Source organism: Halyomorpha halys, unplaced genomic scaffold (genome assembly GCF_000696795.3).
Source record: "Halyomorpha halys isolate HHAL.00 unplaced genomic scaffold, Hhal_1.1 Scaffold547.1, whole genome shotgun sequence".
Classification (NCBI taxonomy): Eukaryota; Metazoa; Arthropoda; class Insecta; order Hemiptera; family Pentatomidae; genus Halyomorpha; species Halyomorpha halys.
The window spans coordinates 663,033-687,412 of NW_027111872.1; the positions used below are offsets into that span (position 1 = coordinate 663,033).

General features: G+C 29.6%; 2 protein-coding genes across 3 annotated transcripts in view; both read right to left on the reverse strand.

The window, feature by feature from the left end:
• Positions 1-9,882, reverse strand: part of LOC106684144 (uncharacterized) — a 45,724-nt gene extending 35,842 nt beyond the window's left edge. The window contains exon 1 of the mRNA XM_014426058.3: positions 9,639-9,882. Coding sequence (XP_014281544.1) covers positions 9,639-9,786 — 148 coding nt within the window. The 5' untranslated portion in view covers positions 9,787-9,882. The remainder of the gene's footprint in view (positions 1-9,638) is intronic.
• Positions 9,883-20,208: 10,326 nt separating this feature from the next.
• Meltrin (meltrin) overlaps positions 20,209-24,380 on the reverse strand; it is a 239,695-nt gene continuing 235,523 nt past the window's right edge. The window contains exons 18-19 of one of the 2 annotated variants that reach the window (XM_067049802.1): positions 24,008-24,140; positions 20,209-22,191 (exon numbers count right to left, since the gene is read on the reverse strand). In XM_067049802.1, the coding sequence (XP_066905903.1) occupies positions 20,700-22,191; positions 24,008-24,140 (1,625 nt within the window). In that variant the 3' untranslated portion in view covers positions 20,209-20,699. Of the gene's footprint in view, positions 22,192-23,830; positions 24,141-24,380 lie in introns of both variants that reach the window. The other variant, XM_067049801.1, reaches the window with a different exon arrangement.

Below are 24,380 nucleotides of genomic sequence, written 5' to 3' on the forward strand. Positions count from 1 at the left end.
TTTCGACTGTATCTTAAAACTACCAACAGAAGTAGAAAATCTAAGAGAACATTATTTGAAGAAGAGTAAATTTGCTGAAATATTAGCTCTAAAAGAGTCCAATAGTTCTCCAGATATAGCTTCATAAAAATCTACTGAAAGATTAGTAGTTAATTTATTTTGAGAAATCTATATCTCAGGAACAATGTGACGTACAGATGTCTATTAGCACTCAAATTAAAGCTAGTGTAATGGACTATACAGAAGTTTATGACCTTTACATCCGTAGGAATAGTAGTTTTCTTAATATTTGCTAAAATAAATTGATTTATAGTTTTTCGGACAATAAGTTTGATTTATGAAAAAGTTCATTTCAGAAACCATTAGACGTACAGATGTCTGCCAGCGCTCAAACTAAAGCTAGGTAAATTTACTACAAAGTAGTTAATTATGTTTATCCTTGTAGGAGTAGGGGTTTATATGATATTTAACAAAATAAACTCACAAAATGTTAATTTGTAGTTGTTCGTATAAAACGTTGGATTTTTGAAAAAATATATCTCTAGATCCATAAGACGCACATATGTCTGCCAACACTCAAAATAAAGGAAATTTAACAATATATGTATAGTAGTTTATGACACTTATCTTCGTAGGGGTAGTCGTTATATTCACATATGGATATAAATTTGGCAAATGAAAATTTGTCCGAACAACTATAAATCAATTTGTTTTAGCAAATTACATGTAAATTATTACTCATACGAAGTTAAACATCATAAACTACTTTAAAGCTCATTAAACTAGCTTTAATTTGAATGCTAATAGACATCTGTACATCAAATGGTTTTTGAGATATAAATTTTTCAAAATAAATACACTAACTACTGATCTTTCAGTACGTCTCATACAACATTTTTATGAAATGTTGCTTTTTAAAAAGCTTTATCTCGAAAACTATTTAACGTAAATAACTCTATTAGGGTTAATATTTCAGCAAATGTACTCTTCTTTAAATAATGTGCTCTTAGGTTTTCTAGTGTTGTTGGTAGTTTTTAAGATATAGAGCTCCGAATGAAAAATTAATGTTTTTTTAAGGTTTTGAAACAGCCGCCATTTTTTATTCCCCCTACCTATACCTGGCAGACTCATCAGTTTTGACTAGTAATTATACATAGTTTTCATTAAAGTAATCAAAAACTGGGGTGAGATAACTGCCTTTTTTTCTCCTCTTAGGCTCTTGTACTAAACGTAAAGTTGCCTTCAAGGAGCGTAGCCTAACCCCATCCTTAGCATATTTTTGTTCTAGAAGAGTATGGTTACGGCACCCGCCTGTTCAAATCCGAACTAGAACCAAGAAAGGCGGTAGAGGGCGGGTAAATGGTGTAGAGAATGTAAACATCTAAAAATCAATTCTCTCAGTCATAAGTATCTATACAATATATATATATTGGAAGAAGATAGCTAGCCGTATGAAGTAGATTGTCGGAAGAAAGTCCGTGTGGTGGTCAATAATGTTACCAAATAGTAAAAGAAAACTTTTTTTAGTTAGCAAACGTTTCGTCCCACTTTGGAGGGTTTCGTGAGGGCTGTCAGATTGAAACAAAGATGGCAACTAAAACTCATGATACCTTTATTAACCACCACCCAGGCAATAAATTTTTAATAAAAACCAAGATAAATAGTTTTTTTTTAAATTTAACCGATTAAAAAAAATCATAGCTTGCTTTAAATATCTCTGTAAAAATATTGTAGAATTATTCCAAACGGACGTATAAATATTTATTTGATATTGGATAAATATATATTTATTTTATTCATTAACCAATAATTATTAACAAGATACCAAATTATTAACTTCCTTTCTGGGGTAAGGTTTTTTTTTTTAAACAAGTTTTAAAAAATTCTCAAGCAAATAGATAATACAAATAACCCTAAACTTAAAATATGCAAATGTTTGAGCAAACAATTTTATTATGCGAAAGTGATGTTATCTTGGATTGCGCCATGTCACTTCTACGCCACGTTGGTTCGGTCACTATTGAATCATTCATTTCCACTTGCCTGAACTCAAGGTGAACGCTACAAGAGGTTCAGATGAGATGGCACTCCACTTCGGCGGCAATCAATACCCTCCTGCTACGGGAGCTCCTCTTCTTTTCCTCACCCGACTCCTTATTTATTTATATTTTCCAAGACCTAATTCGTAACATTATTAAATTAATAACTAATAAATAAGAGATTTAAAACCACCAGAAATGCGTGTACGTGTGTGTGATTTTATGGATCGGGCTTCCCAGCTATATTATAGAAAAAACTATTAATTAAAAATCTTTTATATGAAAGTTGTATAGCACCAAATTTTCAGTTCTTGGATAGTACCTACTGCTGGTTCTACAGGCTTACCACTTGCCAAATATGAGCAAATTAGATGGTAAATGATAAAAATTCATAGAAATGGTACAACTTAACCTATAAATCCTACTTTTATTCTAGATTTTTTATCAAATACTTGTTAATTTAATTCCCCAAACATATAATGCCTTCATAAACTTGTATTTGTGCTTTGTTAAATAAAAAATAAATTGCTAAAGTTAACTGACAAGATTTAAAACAAAGAATTCAGACAAAGCTGCCAGAGAGCCACTCACGCTCCCTGGCCGAGCACCGCCGTTTTTACCCCATCAGAACTCATTACACCCCTTAAATTACAAATATTAGAAAGATGCCAGGCCAAGTGGGATGAAAATTCTACGAGTAAATTAAAAGAAATCAAAATATCAGTAAAACCATGGTCGACATCCTACCACAACATCCACAGGGAGGAAGTTGCTCTAACCCGCTCGAGAATAGGTCATACTCTCCTCACGCACTCTCACCTGGTCAGAAAACTGCCACCTCCAACGTGCAAATATTATCAGTCCATTCTCACGATTAGACATATTTTTGAAGAATGTACTCACTATTTGCCAATAATAAAAAGGATAGGACTGACCCCAAATTTATCAGAAGCTCTCACAGATGAGGAAGCTAAAATTACATTAGTGTCTGAATTTTAAAAGCCTCAGCCTCTTCGATTTTAATTTTTTTTTTTTTTTATAATAAATAATAAATAAAGTATTCAAAACGATTCGATAGAATTTTAAAATATACAATCTTAAAGTGGAGTTATAATTATTGAATGTGAAGGTTGGGGAAATTCTTAAATCAATTAAAACACAGAAATAACTAAATTTATCGGTTAGCAGTAATGGAACAAGGCTAACCAACGTGTGGCGCAGCACAAGCGTGTTCTTTGATTTTTGCCCAAAAACCGACACTCAACATGTCGGCCACAAATTAAAGCCAAATTTATACCAGACTATCCAAATAACCCATCTTCAGGCTTGTACTTGCCCGAATTTGCTTAAGTTTGGCAAACGTGTAGAGGCACCTTTACATTTAGAATCTATACACCACTGAAGCTTAGTGGGGCTTGTTCACTCACTCTCAGGCAAAGTTACATATCTTCAGCAGAACCAATCAAGGGCGTAACTAGGATCAAAACTAGGTGAGCAAGCTATAGGCAATCAGGGGGAGGCAACCCATAGTAAATCAGACTATGACATTTCAGCACGAAAAAGGCGAATAAAACCAAAATTTTAAGAAAATTATATAGAACTATCTTAGTGTTTTATTAGTTATTAAAATTAGAAGCTACTTGAAAAAGAGTTATTTTTTATTAAGTTAATATTTGTTTTAACTTCTAGGAGGGCATCTGACTCCTCCTCCCCCGCTGGGCAAGCTTCCAGTTTTTAGCCTACTACGGACGGGAAAATTCCAAACCGTTAAAATTTAAACAATCAAAATGGTAGACACAATTTTAAAATTGATATGTTTTATTTTTAAAAGTCTACTTTATTTTTTCACTCCAGAAAAACACAGGTACAAATACTTAATTTCAAAATAATCATAAACTTTTATGTTTGTGTTTATTTATACATAACGATAACTTAAGGATTAATTTTTAGTATTTTTTAAAATAGCACTATTGCCATCTAAAAAAATTTAAATATTAGGAACTTTCAAGTTTTTTTTTTTTTTTTTACTTTATATCAAATTAATTATTATTATAATTAAGTATACTTTATTTCATTATTATTTATACAATGCTATAAACTTTAGAGAGAGAGAGATGCTTTATTCATCCATGCTGGCCAAATACATTGGGTTACTACATTACACAGCATACTTATCAATCCGTGATCGGACAGATATAAATTACATATTTTTACATGGTATAATAAAATAGAAAGAAAACATTTTTTTTTCCCACAGTTTTCTTTTACAATTAGAAATTTCAGTATACATACCAAATACAAAGATTTCAATTTATTCCTTTTTTTTCTTTCCCCCTCTTGTCCATTCCATTTCACAATTTTTATTTCATTTGATCAACAAATTCACTCTCCTGAATTCCCCCACTCAGATCCTTCCCAGTGACCCGTTAAACAAATTCACTATCAGACGGCAGTGCGAGATCAAACCAGAGAAATACTAATTACAGTAGTAGATCAGTTTACAGTAAAAAAAAAAAAAATACATTTTACCAAAACAAAACTAATACATAGATCGAAAGTAAAATATAATAAAAAGTTGGTTAAAAGAAATACTAGATTGGATACATAAGTAAAAAAAAAATAAATGAATAAAAATGAAATTATTTAATGAATAAATAAGTTAAAACGCACAGACAAATCTAAATGGTATTACATTATATGTATATAAGATATTAATTCAAGATGGTACTATACTGTATACCTACGTATATATGTACAGATTTATTGAATTAGGTATTTAGTTGCAGTTCACTAGTTTATGTTAAAAATTATAATCAAAATATGATGTTTTAATGTAAGCTTTAAAAATTGATAAACTAATTTACTAACATCAATTGGGTCAGACTCCATGACTACATTGTAATTTAAGGCAATAAATACATTATCTATCTATTTTTGAAAGACTATCATGACTAAACGGTAATAACTAGAGATAGGATTTTCTTGTAATTGTATATTTGATTCCCTTTCCTCAAACCCTATCTAACCTCGATAGAAATTTGAATCATGAAAAAGAGATACAAATAACATTAATTTTAAGTTCCACGTTTTTACTTCTTCACAAATTGGCACGTTACGAGTTTTTCAATCTGTACAAAATCGCACGTTTTACTCTTTTTGGACTAAATTTTGATTTTCGTAGCACAAAATTTAATACTTGAACAAAATTCCTCATATAACATAAGATGTACGTACGCCTGTATTTTTTTATTTTAATATTCTTTTCCTTGGTTAATTTAAATTTTAAAATTGATAAAGTTGAGGTAAAGAAATTCGTGAGTTAACATAGTAAAAGTCCAATTCAACGTAAAAAAAAATTGACAAATGTTTCTGGAATACTATAAACCAGTAGTTTTGAATAACAATGAAAAAGTCACAAGAATAACCTTCTTATAGAGAACGTTCAGTGTTATTGTTAACTTGGAATCCCACTCCGCCTCTATCTCGCTTCATTCTTCCGTCAAGTTTTGATTTAAAAAAAAAAATTTAAAAACAGTATATTACCTAAGTATATTACTTAAAATTAAAATCAAACATAAAATCAATATGAGTATTCCTATACTTTTTGAACCAAATTTTTTAAAGTTATTCTACATTGACTTTGTTATTTTTTTGGTTAATGGTATATTCGTATGAAAATACACAATTGAAAAGTTGAATATTTTAAATTTAATATTAATACTCCTTTCTACATAAAGGCTTTATATATTTTTTTTTTAACACAGAATTGAAGTAGCTTTGTTTAAAGAGTTGAAAAATTCAATTCCTGCCTTAATAATTAGTAACAATAAATCATTTATCAGCTTTCTCATTGCTCTTCAATTATAGATGAAATTTTAGGTTTTTAATCAGAGTAGTTTGGTTTGTTTTAAGTTTACATAAATGAAGCGAGTTTAATTTAATCCAAACAAGGTTAGATACAACTTTTCAATTCATTTTCCTAAAAGAGAGAACTTTTTACATGTATTTTTACTAAAGCTAGTGGAAATGTACATAGCACCACCATGAAGTTGGCCATTTATGCATTAATATTATAAATTAAACAATAAAGTTGATAATTGCAGGATTTAAGAGTTTTATACTGCACGATTTTGCACATTATGGGATTTTTACGACACGAAAATCCGGCCAAGCACAGCAGATTATATATTTTAATAATTATTTGAATTATCATTGTAAGAAAATTAACTTAGGAATGTAAAATGAATAATTAACTACCTGATAACTAAGTTGAAGTAAACAGTAACTGATATATAGACTGATGATGGTGGAAACAATATGAGAAAATACAAGAAACATCAATGATATTCACAAAAATAATTATCAAGATAACGTTAAAAGTAAAATTTGGTAATTTTTTTGACAAGACCAAAATTAAACATTAAAAATATACATTGAAGTACATGTATTGTATATTTAAAATATAATATATTTTTTGTTTAAAAGCAATAAAACAAAAAAAACAAACATCAAACTCAATAATAAACACCTCAAGATGGGATTCTTAGTACTGTTGTTATTAACTAAACTGAATAATTTGTCTGGTCACAGTCCATAATCTTGATACTAATTTTTGCTCTTGTTTCCGTTGTATAATATACAATCGTTGATCTATTTATAAACGTTTAGATTCAATTTTACATAAATACAAATGGATATTTTAGGAGATAATTGTATTTTATTATATGAGTTATAAGAAATAGTCATAACTTTCGGTATAGATATCTGGAGAAATAATTACTATAAATTCAAATTAAATGTACTATGAACTGTTGACATCCGACTTTATTTTATCCATTTTTCGTTTTTTTCTCTATGATTTCTTAAAATGTTTATAGTATTAGAGTATGTGGTAAATATGAATCCAATGTTCAAAACGATTTTTAGGAAAACAAGAAGAGAGAAAATTTATAAAAGTTATTGACAAATTTTTTTATTGATAAAATTTATATTATTGATTAATATATAAACAGAACGTCACATTTGAGTATTTTTTATTTTATATCTACACAAAAAAGCTAAGATTCACGTCTGCAATATACTGCCAGTCTATGTCTATGCGGCATTCAAAATTCGTGTTTTTGAAATTTTCACTTTTCTGGAGCATCGAAAATGATTTATTTATAATTTAATATGTAATACTAAATTTATACATAAAATTTAATGTTTAATATAAATTTTAAGTTAAAATATTACATAGATAATCTATAAGATAAGGATTGAATCGACAAATTAACATGTAGTAAATATTGAATGTATAGAATTTGAGTTCTATCAGTAGGTGTATTATCGACATGTCTGTATCATGTCATAGTATAAATAACGTCAGATTTACTCGTTGTATATATTTTTAATAGGGTTGTAAATATCAATAAATATACTAAAAATAAATATACAGAATAAGGAAAAACAAAATATTGTGAATGATTTTGCTATTTTAATTTTAAATGTAAATGCACACCATTTTGTATGATTTGTTTATTAAGACCAATCAAGCAGTACTTCAAATTTTTATTTATGTATTTGGTCTAAAAGAGAAATACGTTAGCTTATTTCAGAGTTTTTATTTTATTTTTGGACTGTTGATGACGAACCTTAATGAGGATTGAAACCGGTTATCGAATATCGACAGTGTTTTATTTATATTTATTAAAATTTTAAAATAATTTTTATATTTTTGTGCGATAGTTTAATTAGGATTCTTAGAAGAAAATAAATTGAATTAAATAATTGAGGCGTATTCTAAAACCAAGCAAGTTCATTTTTAAATTTATTATTATTATTTAGTTACAATTCTAGTGCTAGAATATCACGAGTTAAAAGTTCTACTAAAGTTATTAATCCAATTAAATGTAAAATTATTATTAATTTTAACCATATGGTTATTAAAGTAAATATCTATTTCTATTAAACTATCTATATTAAATTAATTTAAGACTATAATTAATTTGCTATGCTGATTAATCGGAATTATACTTTATTGCTTTTTAAATTTTTCCTCGATTTCTTAAGTTTTGGATAAAAAAAAAATTCCTTTAAAAAATACAAAAAAAAAATACATGATTTTATTCTTAAAATTAATTATAAAAACATTATTCGTTAAAAACATTATCAAAAGAAGCAATAAAAATTGTGTTAAAAATAACAATAATTCAGTTTTAACTCTATTTAATAGTTTTTGTAATTCTTTATTTTTATCTAATGTACCAATTTTAAAGTTTAATGATAATTAAAATAACTTCTGAATACCTGGTCTACAGGTTTCAAATAAAAATCTTTTGAAATTATGTATCTTTGTAAATTTGAACTTTAATATTTAAATTGATTCAAGATTTCAATCACTATTTACTATTCAAGTAAGTAATATAACTTAATAATTATTTTTTCTTTATATTAATTATCAAATAAAACCGGCATGTCCCAATTTGTAAAAAATAAACTATATTTAAAAACAGAATTTTCATACTGCAGTACATATAAAATAAATATTTTTTTTTACGAATAACCAATCACTTAGTTTGATCACAATTTTTATTGTATTATTTTAATAAGTAGGATATGATCTGTCATAATTTAGTATTCAGAAAAGTAACTAATAAGAATAACAACTAATTATTAATTTTAAAAGGATTTAACAGTTTTCCCAATTCTTCATTTTTTTACAATATAAACTTTTGAAGTCATGTTTTATGGATGAATTAAATAACCTTCAAATTTTAAATAAAAATCTTTTAGAATTATACAACTTTATATATTTGAATATTTTTTCATCATTATCTAAACTGATTTTTCATTTTTTTTTTCTTAAATTTACTATTACAAAAAGGCGGTATATCCTAATTTAAAAAAAGAATATTTAAAATTATTTTTTAATACTGCAACACATGCTTAAATTTATTAAATATATCAGGATAAAATGTTTTTTTTTATGAATAAATAACTTTTAAGATTACTGTTGTTAAAGGAATTTGTAGGAGTATGATCGATCTATGATAATTTAGTATTTATCAAAATAACCAATACAAACTGTATTAAAAAATACAAATCATATAATTATAAATATATTTTAGTTGTTTTTTTTTTTTTTTAATTTGTTGCTTCAGAGAGGACTGTCAAGGATATGGAGCTGCTACGTCTGCCCACCGTCCCTTCGTTTATTGATTACGTGGGTAAAAAAAAAAATAAAAAAAAAGATTACTTTTTAAATATTTCTTTTGTTTTAATCGACCATTGATATAAGTAAGCGCAGACACAAACACTTATAAATACACAATCGCCGATTGGCGGACAGAAGTGACGTCGCGTGCAACAGTAAACAACTGCTATGGAAATAGTATCATTAGGTAATTGGCAACACTGTGTCACCAGCATTATGTCATTTCGGTTCGAGTGTCAGGGGTTGTTAAGCATGTTTGTTGAGTGGCGATTGTTGTATTGTATGGGTTTGTTATATTTAGGGGTGTATTTGTTGTTATTTGTCGTTGGATGTGCCATTGCGGAGAGGTGGGGGGAGTCGGTATCGAACGCCCGCTCGAGGGGGCTTTAAAACAATTCAATTACCTGTTGCTTTCATCTCGAAGGCGACATCTTGCCAAGCCCTCTCCTGTTCGTCCCTGTTGGAGTACTCGATAACGTTGTAGTTGTAGAGGCATGGCTGCTTCTCGACGCACTTGACGAACCTGATGTTGAACTCCGGGTCGTCCTTCATGTCTGGCAGGGCGGCATGCCATGGGAGCGCCACTCTCTTGGGTCACGTGATGTCGACGCACGCGCCCTCTCTCCCGGGCTATTTTTAAGTGCCACGCCGCCTTCGTCTTCTGTACCTGGCGGCAACTCGACGGCCGACTGCATTGCGGGGTATCTGGTCGGGTTGTTATACGGCATTCTCCTTGGACAACTAATCCATTCTTTGGGCCGTTTAGCTATCTAGCATTAGTAGTTTATACCGCAAGAATTAAAATAAAATCTACATTCGAATCTATATATGTATAAAAATTCTTATACTTAATGTAGATTATATAACAGCAAAATCATTTATTCAGTATAAAACGAACAGAACTATTCGAATAGAGCATTAATGCATTTTTTTATATTAATGTCTTTTATCAAAGTCGTATACATACATAATATAAATAGGTATATAGCAGTAAATTCATACACATGTAAATGTAAATACATATATTTAATTTGCAAATTTTAAAAATTCGATTTAGTTGAAATATGCAATCAGAAATTTTCACGGCAATGCATATCTTAACTAACACATCAAGAGTATCCGCTATCATTTACGAAGTTTAAAGCAACCTACAATAATACTTACATCGATTTTATCTTTATTATTTTTAGATTTGCCTGTTAAAATAATAAAATTAATGATAATTTTTGCTAAAATGACTAGAAAGTTTATATACATACGTTTAAGTGCATGACTTTCAACAAATTTGTTTTTCATAAAAAAAATTTATTATGCATTTTATTTTTTAAAAGGAGGATTTAATTTTCATACCCATAATGAATTTTATTTTCTATATTTTTTATAAATAATAATTATATTTTGGTGATTTGTACTTTTTTTTCGATGATTACACGGATTCTTTGAAGAGAAAGTTTTTTTTACAAAACTGAAGGAAGATATCAGCTTATTCTATGACCAATTTCAACCGTATTCGAGAAAATTTTTGTAAAAGTCCAAAAAGTTTAGACCAGTAAGGGAACTGACTTCATGAAAAACAAAACATTGTTATTTAGACGCTTAAAAGCCTCCTTGAAATGGTTTTAACAAAGATAAATTATATTTATTAGATGATGGTCATTTACTTCAAAATATCTTTTAAAAAAGTTGAATATATAATACCTCGTTTGATTGAAAATATCAAGATTCAATTAATAAAAGAAATTCATCTTATAAGTTAAATGAATATAGGTAAACATTTTTTAAAAAATGTTTTCCACCTCTATCTCACAGAACAATTCATTCGGTTTAGTGTGCCGTTTGTAAACTTTTTTTTACCCCTAGCTGGTAATTTATGGTGTTATTCCCACAGGTAAACACCTTATTCTAACCAGAGTGGAAAGGTCAAGTTTTCATGCCATGGGGCCGCCATGAAATAAAAGTAAACGTCAATGGTTAAACCTAGGCAATCCACTCATACATGTCTTCCCATACATACTTCCCTCGAAATTGTATAATTATCATTTATTACAATTACAATTGTATACGGTACATAATGCTATAATAATTATACCGAGTGTATAATGCCTGCCGGGGTAAAGGTCAAATATGCCGCCCCCTATACAATACAATACAATATATTTTATTGTACTTGTACACGTGACTTATCGAATTAATTTTTTATTGCCCACTGACTTAATACAATCTGCATATTTGGGGATAACACATAACTAATTAGCCTTTTGTAACTTTTGGGGGAAGCTGAAACTCCTAAAAAGAAAATGGTGATAACCAATCCCATAGACGTCGTAATGACGTATGTTATCCTGCCATACATATATTCCTGGAAGACTAGCATACGTCATTGCTACCTAGAACTACACACCAATTTCCTTTAGGAAGTTTCAGCTTCCCGCAATTATGAAGAGTACATAAGTTTAGTTGGCTCTGGTTTATCTTCAAAGAAACAGGTTAATTAAGTCATTTCTGCCATGATCAGCTATGAATTCTATAAGTTACGACGTACAATAATTCCTGTAGACAATTATTTACAGGTCGCAGCTGCTTACAATCGTAATACAGTATTATTGTACGCGCTGCTCGTATGTACATTATTATGCAACTGTATTAGTAAACTCTTAAGTACCATTTCATCCCCTGAAACGGATTATAGCATTACGGCGAATAAGATGGGCGTGTAAGTTTTAAAGGCTTAGAACCTTAGTAACGAGCGGATCTCTAAAATGTTAATTAACATTGAACCGACAGGTAACCGAAGCGTAGGTGAGAGGATGGCGTCAAGACTGATCTGGTAGATTTGAATTTGAATAGACGTCACTGGACGGATGTAAGTAGAGAATAATTTAGTGTAACATCTCAGAAAATGGATATTTTGAGATATAGTTGTAATCTTAACAATAAGTGTAAGATTTATACAGATCAAAACTGTAATATCTCGATATTTTTTTTTATTTGGATTTTTTGACATATGTTTTACTTTATAGATTGCTTATTGCTTATTGCTAAGATTAGATGAATATCTAAAAAAAAAAATTTTTTTGAGATGTTACAATGTTGAACTGGGAAAGCGAATTAGTGGAATCGGCATCGAACATTCGAGTTGGATAAACCTTTATTATGTCTAAGTACCATGTATAGATCTGAAATTTAGAAAAAAATAATTCGAACGATTATCTCCTAATTTCGATGTCCCTAAAGTAAATAAACCCCATTACAAAAATTAATTTTTATTTACAAAACATCAATGATATTTCATTGTATGGAAAAAAAGTATTTATATAAATTGTCCAAAGCTTATATTATCCTAGTACCATTGCTTAATTTTTTTATCAGTTTAGATAATAATTTAAAACATATATGCTAAGGCTATAAATTGAAATCGTAAATTATTAGTTTATTTAGGCTTTTTTTTTTACTTCTAATTTTATAAAAATTTAAGTTTTGCATTCATTTTATATATTTTTACATTTTATTTGACCAACTTTTGCCATTTTTTCAACCAGTAAAACAGCCCGCTACTCATTTGTTGGGCCACTAGTGTTTATAATCGTGGTGTGTGCTTTTAAAAGTTGCGACAATCTCTATGAAGTGAGGGACTAGTCCCTTCAGTAGTTATCTTTAATGCATGGACATCCTTACTCCTGTGAATCATGAATTAAAACAATTCAAGAGTGCAATGAGAAAGAATGGGCAGTTTATCACTGATTTCCAAAGAAACTGGTCTACTTAAATAAATATACTTTTAAAAAGTAACTCATGATTATGCTAATATCATGAAAAGTGTCTCTTTTAAATGCTTAATTTTTCTTTTTAGTATTTATTTCTTTTCATATATTAATAATATTGACTAGACAATAAACAACACGTTTATGAGCCAAAATTGTTCAAAAAATAATTTCATGGGCCCCATCTCCCCATATCTTGAAGTGCCCGGGTCTCCAAATTGGTTAAAGATGGGCTTAATTTAAGCCTGTCTTACATAAACATTAGCTGTTCGACAAATCTATCAAATGCCCTGAGCCTCCATACAGTAGAGTGGAAGTGAGCATGCAATGACTCAATTGTAGTGCGACAGAAAGATAATCATAAACCGCGCATTTAGATCAATCTGTCACAGGGGCATCCCATGAGTTTTAGGCGCCATTATTTCTCATGCCTGCGCGTTAAGTTATATTATACCTATGCCGTTTCATCAATATCAATAAATTTTAAATATTTAGCCTGCTTGTTATAATTTTAATGTTTAAAAAAAGTATTACTTTGCCTTAAGTTTTCGTTTCTCCGATTTTAGGTTCATTTTTTCATACTTATTTCCTGTGAATGTGAAAATTTTTCACTGTTAATTATATATTAACATTAGTCATTATTAAAAAAAAAAAAATGTACCACAACAACCAATGAAAGGTTCTGAGGTTCAGTAATTTATAAATCCAGTTTCTTGAACAACTGTTGTGAGTGAAGCTACCATGGTATTTTGATCAACTGATAAGTTTTAACCCAAATAAGGGTACTCACAGAGGCTGAATGTGCCTTAAAATATCTCACAACCCCGCAGTTGATTGTTCTCTGATTTGACAAAATAAATAAATTTTCTTCCACCGAATCCGAGACTGAGAGATAGTTGATCTATCCCACTATTACTGTCATTACTACATAACTATTATAATGTTAATTTCACTCTTTCTTGTTTAACAACATAAAACTTCCTTGGTCATCAACACCGTTTATTTCTCATTTCTTTCTGGTAATATTTAATTTATTATATATTACATATTTCCTATCATATGTCTACAAGTATATTTTGTAATGTAAAAAATTCTAATACTGATTCTATTCTTATATTATGGTCTTTAAGGGTTTTTGATAAGTAAGGGCATTCCTTAAAGATGTATCTAGTTGTCATATAGTTTTACATTTTGATGGCATGAGTGAGTTTTGTGCGTCCTATTCTTAGCTAAGTTAGTATCTATGACCTCTCTGTGACATTTATGGCTGGAGGTACCCCAGGCTTGTCTTTTTATATTTTTTAGTTTAACAGGGCTTTCATCCCACATATATTAGCATCCATATTTAATTTCTTTTTTGACGGTTTGCTTAGTTAAGATTGCTTATACCTAGTGCTTCTCTTGTAGCTCAATCAACCAATGGTAATGTTAATTATTGATATAACCTTTAAATCTGGCAGGTAGTAAAATTTGAGAAAAACTTATACCTACCTTCTATTTCTTATTATACATAGCAAATACCAAAGCAGTCAGTAATTCTCTAACCAATTATGTTCCCTAATTCTTCAATTATTCCCTAATTTGTCAATTATATTACCTAATTATTTAATTAAATCAAGACATCACAGAATAGTCTCTTTTCATTTTACCTCTACTACAAACTGACCCAAAGTGTGGAGGTTTAGACCTGATCTAAATTCTTCGATTGACACGATCATTCAGCTGATCATAATTTTAAAATTAGTCTTAGAACAGACTCTTTCTCTCATTGTGTCAAAATCTATTTAATCAAAACTGACAATAAAAATAGTTAAGACCAATTTAAATAAGTATACATTTTATGTTTCATTCAATGAACTCTAAAAAAAAAGATGTGATTTGGAAGAGGAGAATAAAATATCTGGTTGATCTATTTAAAAGACTTTTATTACCGAAAACCCAATGCAAACTTTGTTCTTCATTTGCTGAATCCTGGATATTTTGTTTTATTTATTTATTTTGTATATGTGTGCTATGTAGAAAACTTGCTAACATTTCGAATGAGCATGTGGAAAGATCTGAAAGATCTATAGTTCTCTAATTATTAAAAAAATTAATAAAATGTGAATGGGTTTCCATGAGAACTTGACGAAATTTACAGATACCTTAAGACAAGAGCCTTTGGGTTGGCCAAAGGATATGTTTTTGTGAGGATTCATTAACATAACTATTATATTAATTATCTTTTATTATGTTAGCTGAAAGGTTTGAACAGAAAAAGTATAATGAAAGGAACACAAAATGAAGTTTTAAAAAACCTTTGGACTTCTCTTTGCTTAAGACTAGATAGGGGGTGGGCCCCATATAATTCAATTTAAAGCTTAGTGGACCACAGAACTCTATACTGTAATAGACGAGACAGAAGAGTTAGTGGTGGCAGCGCATGTGCAGGAGATTGTGGTGAGAGAGAGATCATATATTTTTTTTTATGATTTAATTTATGGACATTGGTGCTCAGTGTGGTGTTGTTGGTGTCTGTGTACTGAGGTTAGATCCAAAACTCTCTCTCTCTCTCCCCCTCTCCCTTCCTTTCCTTCTTCCTCTCCCGCCCATGGCCAACAGAGTGCAAGTATGTCGCATCACTGCTCACTTTTGTCAATTAAAAACTATTTTGGGTATTTTAATTTTAATCTAGGTTAGACCATAAGTTAGAAATAATTATATATTAGAATAGTGAAGATATTAAGAAAACCTAAGCTGTTTAATATTGTTGTTTTTAGTATGTAATTAAAAGTTAAACCATATTTAAATAGACATGTGTTTTGTGTGTTGTGGATATGTGGGTAAAAATAATATTAATTAATCTTACAATTACAAAACATTACAATACATTGGGAACCACTGGAATATATGAAGAGTCCACAGGAAGAATGATTTTAGTAACAAAAAATTTAAATGAAAAAAATTAAAGTTTAATTGGTCACTTTTAATTATATAATAAAATAGAAAAATTTGATGATTATGAAAAAAAATTGTTATGCCCTCAGACTACTGACTATCAGTATAATAGTAATAATCTTTTTTTAAAAAATTAGTGTCTAAAAAAATTGAAATTAGATAAAATCATTCTTCCTCATATATTAATGTATCAATGATTTGCTTGAATAATGGCACATCTGACAAAAGAAAATATATATATTATTTTGTATTTGATGTATTTTGTAGATTGTACTATAGACCGTAGTTACTTTTTGACAACCCTACTATCTTTAAGATGGTCTGTACACGATATATCTTTGGCAAACGTCCACTTCAGAATAAAACTAAAACTTTTTTCTTTGGGAAGTGTGTCACTATTCAAGTAAAGCAATGATACAATAAGATAAATATGAAATCAGATAAAATAATTTGGAATTAAATTCATAGGAAAATTTTTATAAAAGTACTTACTAAGTATGAAAATGTTTGATTTGTAATATTTCTAGAAGTTACAGTTGTTTCAGTAATCCTCATTTGTGATTGAAAGTATGTAATATTTTGTGTTGATAAAAATTTAGCCTGCCTGTTACATCAGTATTTCTACATGAAAGAGAAGATGGATTTTTTTTTAATAGTATAAAACATCAAATATGGATAATTTATTTCTCATTCAATAAAATACAGCATAATTATACATTCATATAAAATATCTTTGGTATCATTAGCACTAACAACACATACATTTCTTTAGACTTATAATAAATGCACAATTTAAATATTAATAGTAAGTAGCTTGCAAATTTTTCGATAAAGGAAATAAACTAAACAAGCGAATTTAGAATTAATTATAAAAATAAATAAATATGGTAATCAAATAATGTACAAAATATATATATACATAAATCACATTATAAGTTGATTACAATATTTCATCATCGAGCTCAGGGACCATAGCTCAATGAATTAGCTACCTTTATTAAGGCAGGAATATCGGGAAATACATCATTATATTATACAGTTTTAGTATACAGTACTCCACAACACCATGGCAATATCCATATCTATTTGAGCAAGATATGTACCAAACAGAAAAATGTAACTGTGAACATATTTCTAAGATAAATTGTTTAAAAAAAAAAAACCTGTATATTGTTTCGAATACAGACTGCAGAAGGAACTTTATCAATGATTTTATTGAGTTATTGTTGAAACTCTCAAAATAATTTTTCATTTGCTGAAATATCTGCAATTTACAATCATTGTTACAGATAAGAAACTATGTATTTTTATTCTTCATTTCTATAATGGAGAAAGAACCAGATTAAAACATAATTCTTTAAAACATAATTTTCAAAATAAAAAATGAAGTGCCTACTTTAAAGGGTGAAAACGTTTTCATAATTACATAATATTTCACCAGTTGGCTGCAAGCTAATTTTTGAAAACTTATCTTTGAGAAACAAAGTTTGATTTCATTTTTTAATTTAGTGTTAAGAATGAAATAAATAAATATTAATTTTTAAAATAAAAAAAGGGATTACTTAGAGAATACACCACCGACAAATGAAAAAAAAAATTCAAATTACAATAACTTTGTACTATACCACCCAAAGTGATCATCACGAAAAACTACATTTTAGTCCAATATGAAAAGGGAAGCCCTTATTTGAAAAATGATATAAAGCATATGATAATTAAAATTTGTTCTTATTGTCTTGTTCATTTCATTTTTCTATAAATTTATTAATCTATTAAACAATAATATGTAGATTCTTTCTATCCTTTAACAGATACCAGAGGATTTAAGCGTTTAATGATGGAAATCTAAAATTTCTGGTGCAAAAAGTAAATAACTCATGGTGAGCGACTACTCCAGAAAACTGCTAACAATGTTGTATTAAGAAATTAGAATCGATAATAATGAAACAAGTTCCACTTACTGAATGATCTGTGATAAAAATAAAATACTTCATGTATACATCTGTCTAGCACATTTACAAGCAAATAAATGTTTGAATAAACAGAAATAAGAAACGAGAAAAAGATCACAACAGTTATTATATATTCAGAATGAATAGGCATAGTATACTTATAAAATTTCTATCTACCATCACCATCAAAAACATTTATAACATTGTTATATATTCTGAGTAACAGAAACATGTACAAAAATAATATGTTATACTGAAGCTAAACTAAGGATAATATTTAATAAAATCAAAATTCTATTTCACATCAAATAACACATATACAAATTTATATAAAGCATTCATAAACAAAAGATTTCATGATTTTAAGACCGTAATGCTCACAACAATTTATGAGAAAAGCATAATTATTGGGATGTTCTAAAAGCATAATTTTCATTGTACAGTCAAGAATATCTACAGAAAGTAACATTATTTTTGACACATTTTTCTTTATATCATATATAAATTATTTGTAATAAATTGTCATCTATAAGATTAATTAAAAATAAAGAAATAAATAATTATAAATTGTTTCAAAGAAAACAAATTTTTATATATCATAAAATAAAGATAAAGAAAACTTCATTTTACCCATGACGTCATTCAGAAGAAAAGTAAATGGGAAAATCTAACTTTAATTCTATATTGATTTAAGAAAAATAAAGTATACCACCAGGGGTGCCCAATGTGTGCCGCACCACAAAATATATTCTCACAATAATGCACACTTAAAGTGTCTTCAGAATTTGTTTCTGTTTGATCAGATTTTCAAAGCCCAGTTCAACTTCGGTTGAAGACATGACTAATAAATTCTTCAACTGAGAATACGTAAGAAAATAATATTTATTCTTTATCAGGGTCATATTATGAAAAGACTGGTCATGTTGAAACAAATCTATAACAATATTGCAGCCCAAATATATGAGTTTAGGAAAGTTCCTGATGGTAAAAACTTGTAGTTTTTAATCCTCCCCCGCTCCACCAATCACTAGCAACCTTTGACCACAAAAACTTAGTGCCATCAGGATAGTGTTTTTGTTACCGATATCAAACACATTGAGTCTAAATTAATCTTTTATGCTGGAAAGAGAACTTGTTTTTTTTTTTTTAAATAACGAAATTCTGTATAAGTAAATTAAAAACTGACTGAAAGGCTGTGTGCTAATTCCAAAACCTCTAGGCATCCCTGGTGTACACCCTTAGATCGATTTATTATTTAAAAAAATTAATAATTATTTTTATAAAATACTTATTACATATAATCTCAAACCATATTACAAGAAATTAACTAAGTTCATATGTTGTCTGTATGAAACAAAGGGGAGGAGATTGAAGGAGGACAAGGTCCATAAAGGAGTAATCCTTCTCACAAAGTTCTTAAAGAATATGTTTTCATTTTTATGAAGAAAAGGTCAACAGCCTTTTGATAAGAATGGTCATATATTTGAAAATTATTAGTTAATAAAAACAGTCTGATAATCCCTCAGATGAGGAAAATCTCTGAACATTAAAATGGACTAAAAAATCATCCAGATTCAATCAACAAAAACACAATTAATGTCTCAAATTGTATTAATATTCATCCTCATAAAAATTGTGAATAAAATAATTAATACTAAAATTTTAAATTCAACAACACTATGTAAATAAATTATTCACAGTCCTTTGATATTATCATCCAAGCGTATCCACTTGTCAATCCATAATTTCCAAGAGGAGAACAAAATTTCATAATATTCTATATTTGTTTCTAATTAAAATAATTATGTAATCGCTTATTGACTAATTGATGTTATAGAAAACCTTTTATAAATTCATCTGCATAGGTTATGGAAGATCATGTACAATCCTTAAAAGTCACTTGGTAAAATTAATTACTGGCAAGACTGTATTTGAATCAAACCTGATTTAAGTTTGAATAAAGAAACAACAAATTTTTAGCATCACTCCAGAGTCAATAATTCACCTATATGCAGTCTTAAAGTCATTTTAATCATGTTACAGATTCAATAGTAATAATAAATATTGGGTCTTCATTAAATCATAAATTTATGAAATTATACCCAATCATTACACATTTCAAAATAACAAAAGGCAATATTATCACTTAACAAATTCAATAACAATTCCTAAAAACGTATTAACAACTCTAATGAGCACCATTGATTAAATGTGTGCTTTTACACACATTTCATTTTTTTATAATTAGTGCAAGATAATTTTATGTATATGTATGGCAGGCTGTTAAGCCTTCTATAATCATTATGCAATACAACACCACATAGACACTTAATGATATATTTATATTAAAAAACCTGCATATCGGCCGATTCCATATATCAGCATAGGGCAGGTAAAAGCTCAAAGTGGGATAGTACATAAAAAGACTATACTGTTTTACAAACAACATATTTACACATAAAGATCAGTCATTCCGATAAAAATGTATTTACACAGCTCTGATTGAACTTTAACCTGAGGTAATTTTAATAAAGTCTGTCTTCAACATAGTCATTCCAAAAAGTGAAGATATATATTGAATTTAAGCACAGAACAGACACAAGACAAAAGAAAGGATAACACAAGTAAGAGGAGGAAATTAAGATGAACGCTTATAGGTTGGAATGAACTATGTAACTGAAGGTGAAGCAGCTTTAAGTTCCATTGCAGGAACAATAGGGTCAAGGTGAAACGGGATTAAGCCCAGAGCAGACCGCATGGAGAGCATAGCTTGAGACTAGAGCGTTGGCAGGCCTCACTGCGGCTGAACCTAGCCTCACCTCACCTCAGGGCTTTTGCTACTCAGTGACTTTGCTGCACCTTTAGGTTGTTCGAACCTCCTTTGTAATGATGCTACTTTTGATCTTGGCGGTGGACCGGCAGCTTTGATTGAGGGCTTAGGAGCTAATGTTGGCTGCTTTGTTTTACCAAGCACATCAGGAGACTTGGCATTTTCTGGTGTGCAAGAGGACACTAGATCTGGTTTTGCAAGGGTCAGAGGAGGACTCTTTTTCTTTACAATTGAAGGTGGTGTTTTAGTTCTTCGAAGACCTCCCTTGTTAGGAATAGATGCACCAAGTGGTCCACGAGGACGTTGGTCAGGGGCAGACATTTCTGGCATTGTGGGACCCTTGACTTCTTCTTGACTTTTCCCACCACCTGCTATTGGGCTCAAGTAGCCGGAATTGGAAGATGTGGTACTAGAATCTCCTCTCCATGATGTGTTTACGTATGTTCCACTTTTACCATCAGAAACGTCTGTGACAGTGGAAGCAGTCTCATCATCAGTATCCTTGGAATCTTTATTATCTTTTTTTCTTTTTAGAGTTGATGCAGAGTATATAGATTCTGTATTTCTAGCTTCAATTTCTGAGACAATCTCATTTAATAAACCTATATCACTTTTAGGGTTTTCTTCTATAACTGCATAAATATTCTCTTTGGGGTTTTCATCAATATGAGCAAGAGGAGCAGTACCTTCTGTCAGAAGATTTAAGCAGTCATCATAAGCATTTGGATCTGCTGGAGGTTTAGGAGGAGGAGATGTGGGTCTGTGACTAGCTGGTATACTGTTCGGTCGCTTGCTCATTCTCATGGAGCCAAAGGTAGGTATTGGAGCTCTTTTTACAGGAGTATCTCTCATACTTTGCGCCCTAGTAACTTTTTCTCCAGCTGATAAAGTTGCTAATGGTATTTCGATTTCCTTTTGAGGTATAGGGGCAGAAATCTCTATATTTCTTAATGCCTCCCGCTCGATTTTCGGTTTTTCTTTCTTGATCTCTGGCTTTTGATTCTTCATGAATGATGCAATTCTTGTGAGTGAGGGGTACGCATTGATGGAGTTGGTGGCCTGTTGCATAGGTTTTTGTTGCATAACTGGCTTAGGTGCAGGTTGCTCTGCCTGTACATTAGTCTGTTGAACAATTGGCTTTTGTACAGGAGGTTGATGTTGTATAGGGGGAGGCACAGGTGCAGGTCTGGACGGTGTCAGTGGATACAGCTCTCTTGCTGTGGTCGATGTTGTGCCAGATAGGACAGGAGGGCCTATTGTTGGTCTTCCATGTTGGGACGCTGGTCTACCATTGGCAACATTGCCGTTTGGTATCGGTGTGATGCTGAAGCCTTTGAACTGGGTGAGTAGGCCCACTTGGAGCCCCTCCCGAGGTAAGAGGCTCGCTCTGGAGTGGTCGACAGCAAGCGGTCCAGAGATTTCAACCGTAGTACTTGCCCGATGGCCACCACCCATTCCTGATTTTTTCTCATGGTGGCTGTTTAAAGAATAACAGTATGTTACACATAGGAAAAAAGAAGAAACATGAAAGAAAACAAAACACATAGGAGCAGTGTATTTCAAAATGAGAGGATCAATGTCAAAAGGAACAATAGGTAATGAGATCAGTGACATAAACATTCTACTCTAATTTATAAGCTTTCCAAATATTAAATATAGGGTATAGTAAATGATTTTAATTCTGTAAAATTATTTTTAGAAATACACTGCTATCATTTAGTAAAAATATAAATATTTTATTTATTTTAAAAAAGTGTTTATTATACTTCAAATGGTCGAACTAAATTTAAAAAATAAAAAGGGATTTTAAAATATTTTTCAGCTTAAAAGATAAACTAAAAACTTGAATTCCTCTCACAAATGCTAAGTTATAGTAGATATAAGAAAACTATCAACCATATATTATATGGACAAATTAGATGAACAAAAAATTAAAAATAAATTGCAATTTATTCTGAATTAAAATAAATAATGTTAATAAGTAGTGCATTAAAAAAAAAAAAAAAAATCATGCTTTATTATGTGTAGATGAACAAATAGAAGTTGGGGTTATCAAAACAGAAAATGCAAGTAAAGGAAGCATGCTACATTCATTCTATATAAATAAATAAAAACAGGTTTCTATGCTCTAACCGATGATTTGATATATATCTTTATTTAATTTTAGGAATAAATCACATGCCACTAACTGATATTATAATAATAAAATTATAAATTAGTACCTGTTTATTGCTTTAAATATGACTAAAACCTACTTGACTAGTTAAAATTTCATATTGCAACGAGATGTATTTATAAAATATCAACAAGAGACATGTTTTATTTCAGGGTTTTCAACCTAAATCTGCAGTAAAGCCTATAGGGACTATAGTAAATAGAAATGTTTTTAAAATGGGGTAAAGTTTTATTAAGTACATGAGTGCATCCTGCTCATAGCTATAAGGTGTGCATAGAAATTTTTTAATAATTAAATTTTAAATTTTATTTACATTTTTTATTAAGTTGAATAATAAGGTAGTTTTTATTCTTTATAGCTGTTTTCCAAACAAGGTCATTGGTTAACTATGAATGAGTAATTGTAGGAATTACTAATAATTAAGTTATAATGAATAGCTAACTGATCGGATCACTTATATTATCCAATGCGATTATTTTATTTTAAAATAAAAAGGAATTGAAATAATTATTAAGTAATCGTATGAAGAGTATTACACAGAACTCTATAATTAGAAGTAGTATAAAACCATTAAAAAAACATGATTTATATGATTTTTAAAATTTAAATGTCCTATTAAATCTGCAGAAAAACAAATAAATAAATTAATTAATCTATGGTAGGAAATCTAATAAGGATCATGCAGACGAAATATACAATAGGGGTTAACACAAATTTAACAAAAACACTTACAAGGACTTATAAACAAAATTTATCAGATGAACATTAGGAGAAGGGAAATAAAAAAAAAAAATTAAACACATGAATATTAAAACAGGAATAAATAATAAAACACTACTTATTGGATTTTAAAAGCTTCAAAGCCTGAGCATTTGTGGTTGATACTAATTCATATTTTGTAATGAGTGGTTTTGATTTTACGGGATTTGGTTTTACGGACTTTGATGTGCAAGATCCATCTTTTAGAACTTCTTCAATCGGAACTGAATCGTAGATGGGTTCGGGAATCTCAGCATAAATTGGCTCATAAGGTTCAGGCGGTGCTGGTAGTATAGGAGTCTTTTTACTAAACATCGCATGCTTTTGGTCTAAGGAGTCAATATGCGGGTGTACGTACATTGTCTGATGTGGCTTCTTAGCGAAGACGGCAGGGTTCCTCTTGCTGTAGTAGATGAAGAGTGACACTAAGGCGATTCCTGGGATAATTCCAAGGAATACTATATAGAAAGCGGTGATGACATCCCGCCGAGCTACAACCAAGCATAAAGAAATTCATACTTACTTTATGAAGCATTATGTACACTTTCAATAAAGCAATAAATTAGAATTGCATAAATACATCAACAATAATAAAATGTAATAATATCAACATATTTGGTTATTTAAACTACTCCTTCACCAAAATTAAATACTTATTTAAATATTAAAGTGATTACAATATAATGTTTTTATTTCTAAGAATAAAAAAAACAACTAAATAATCAAAAAGT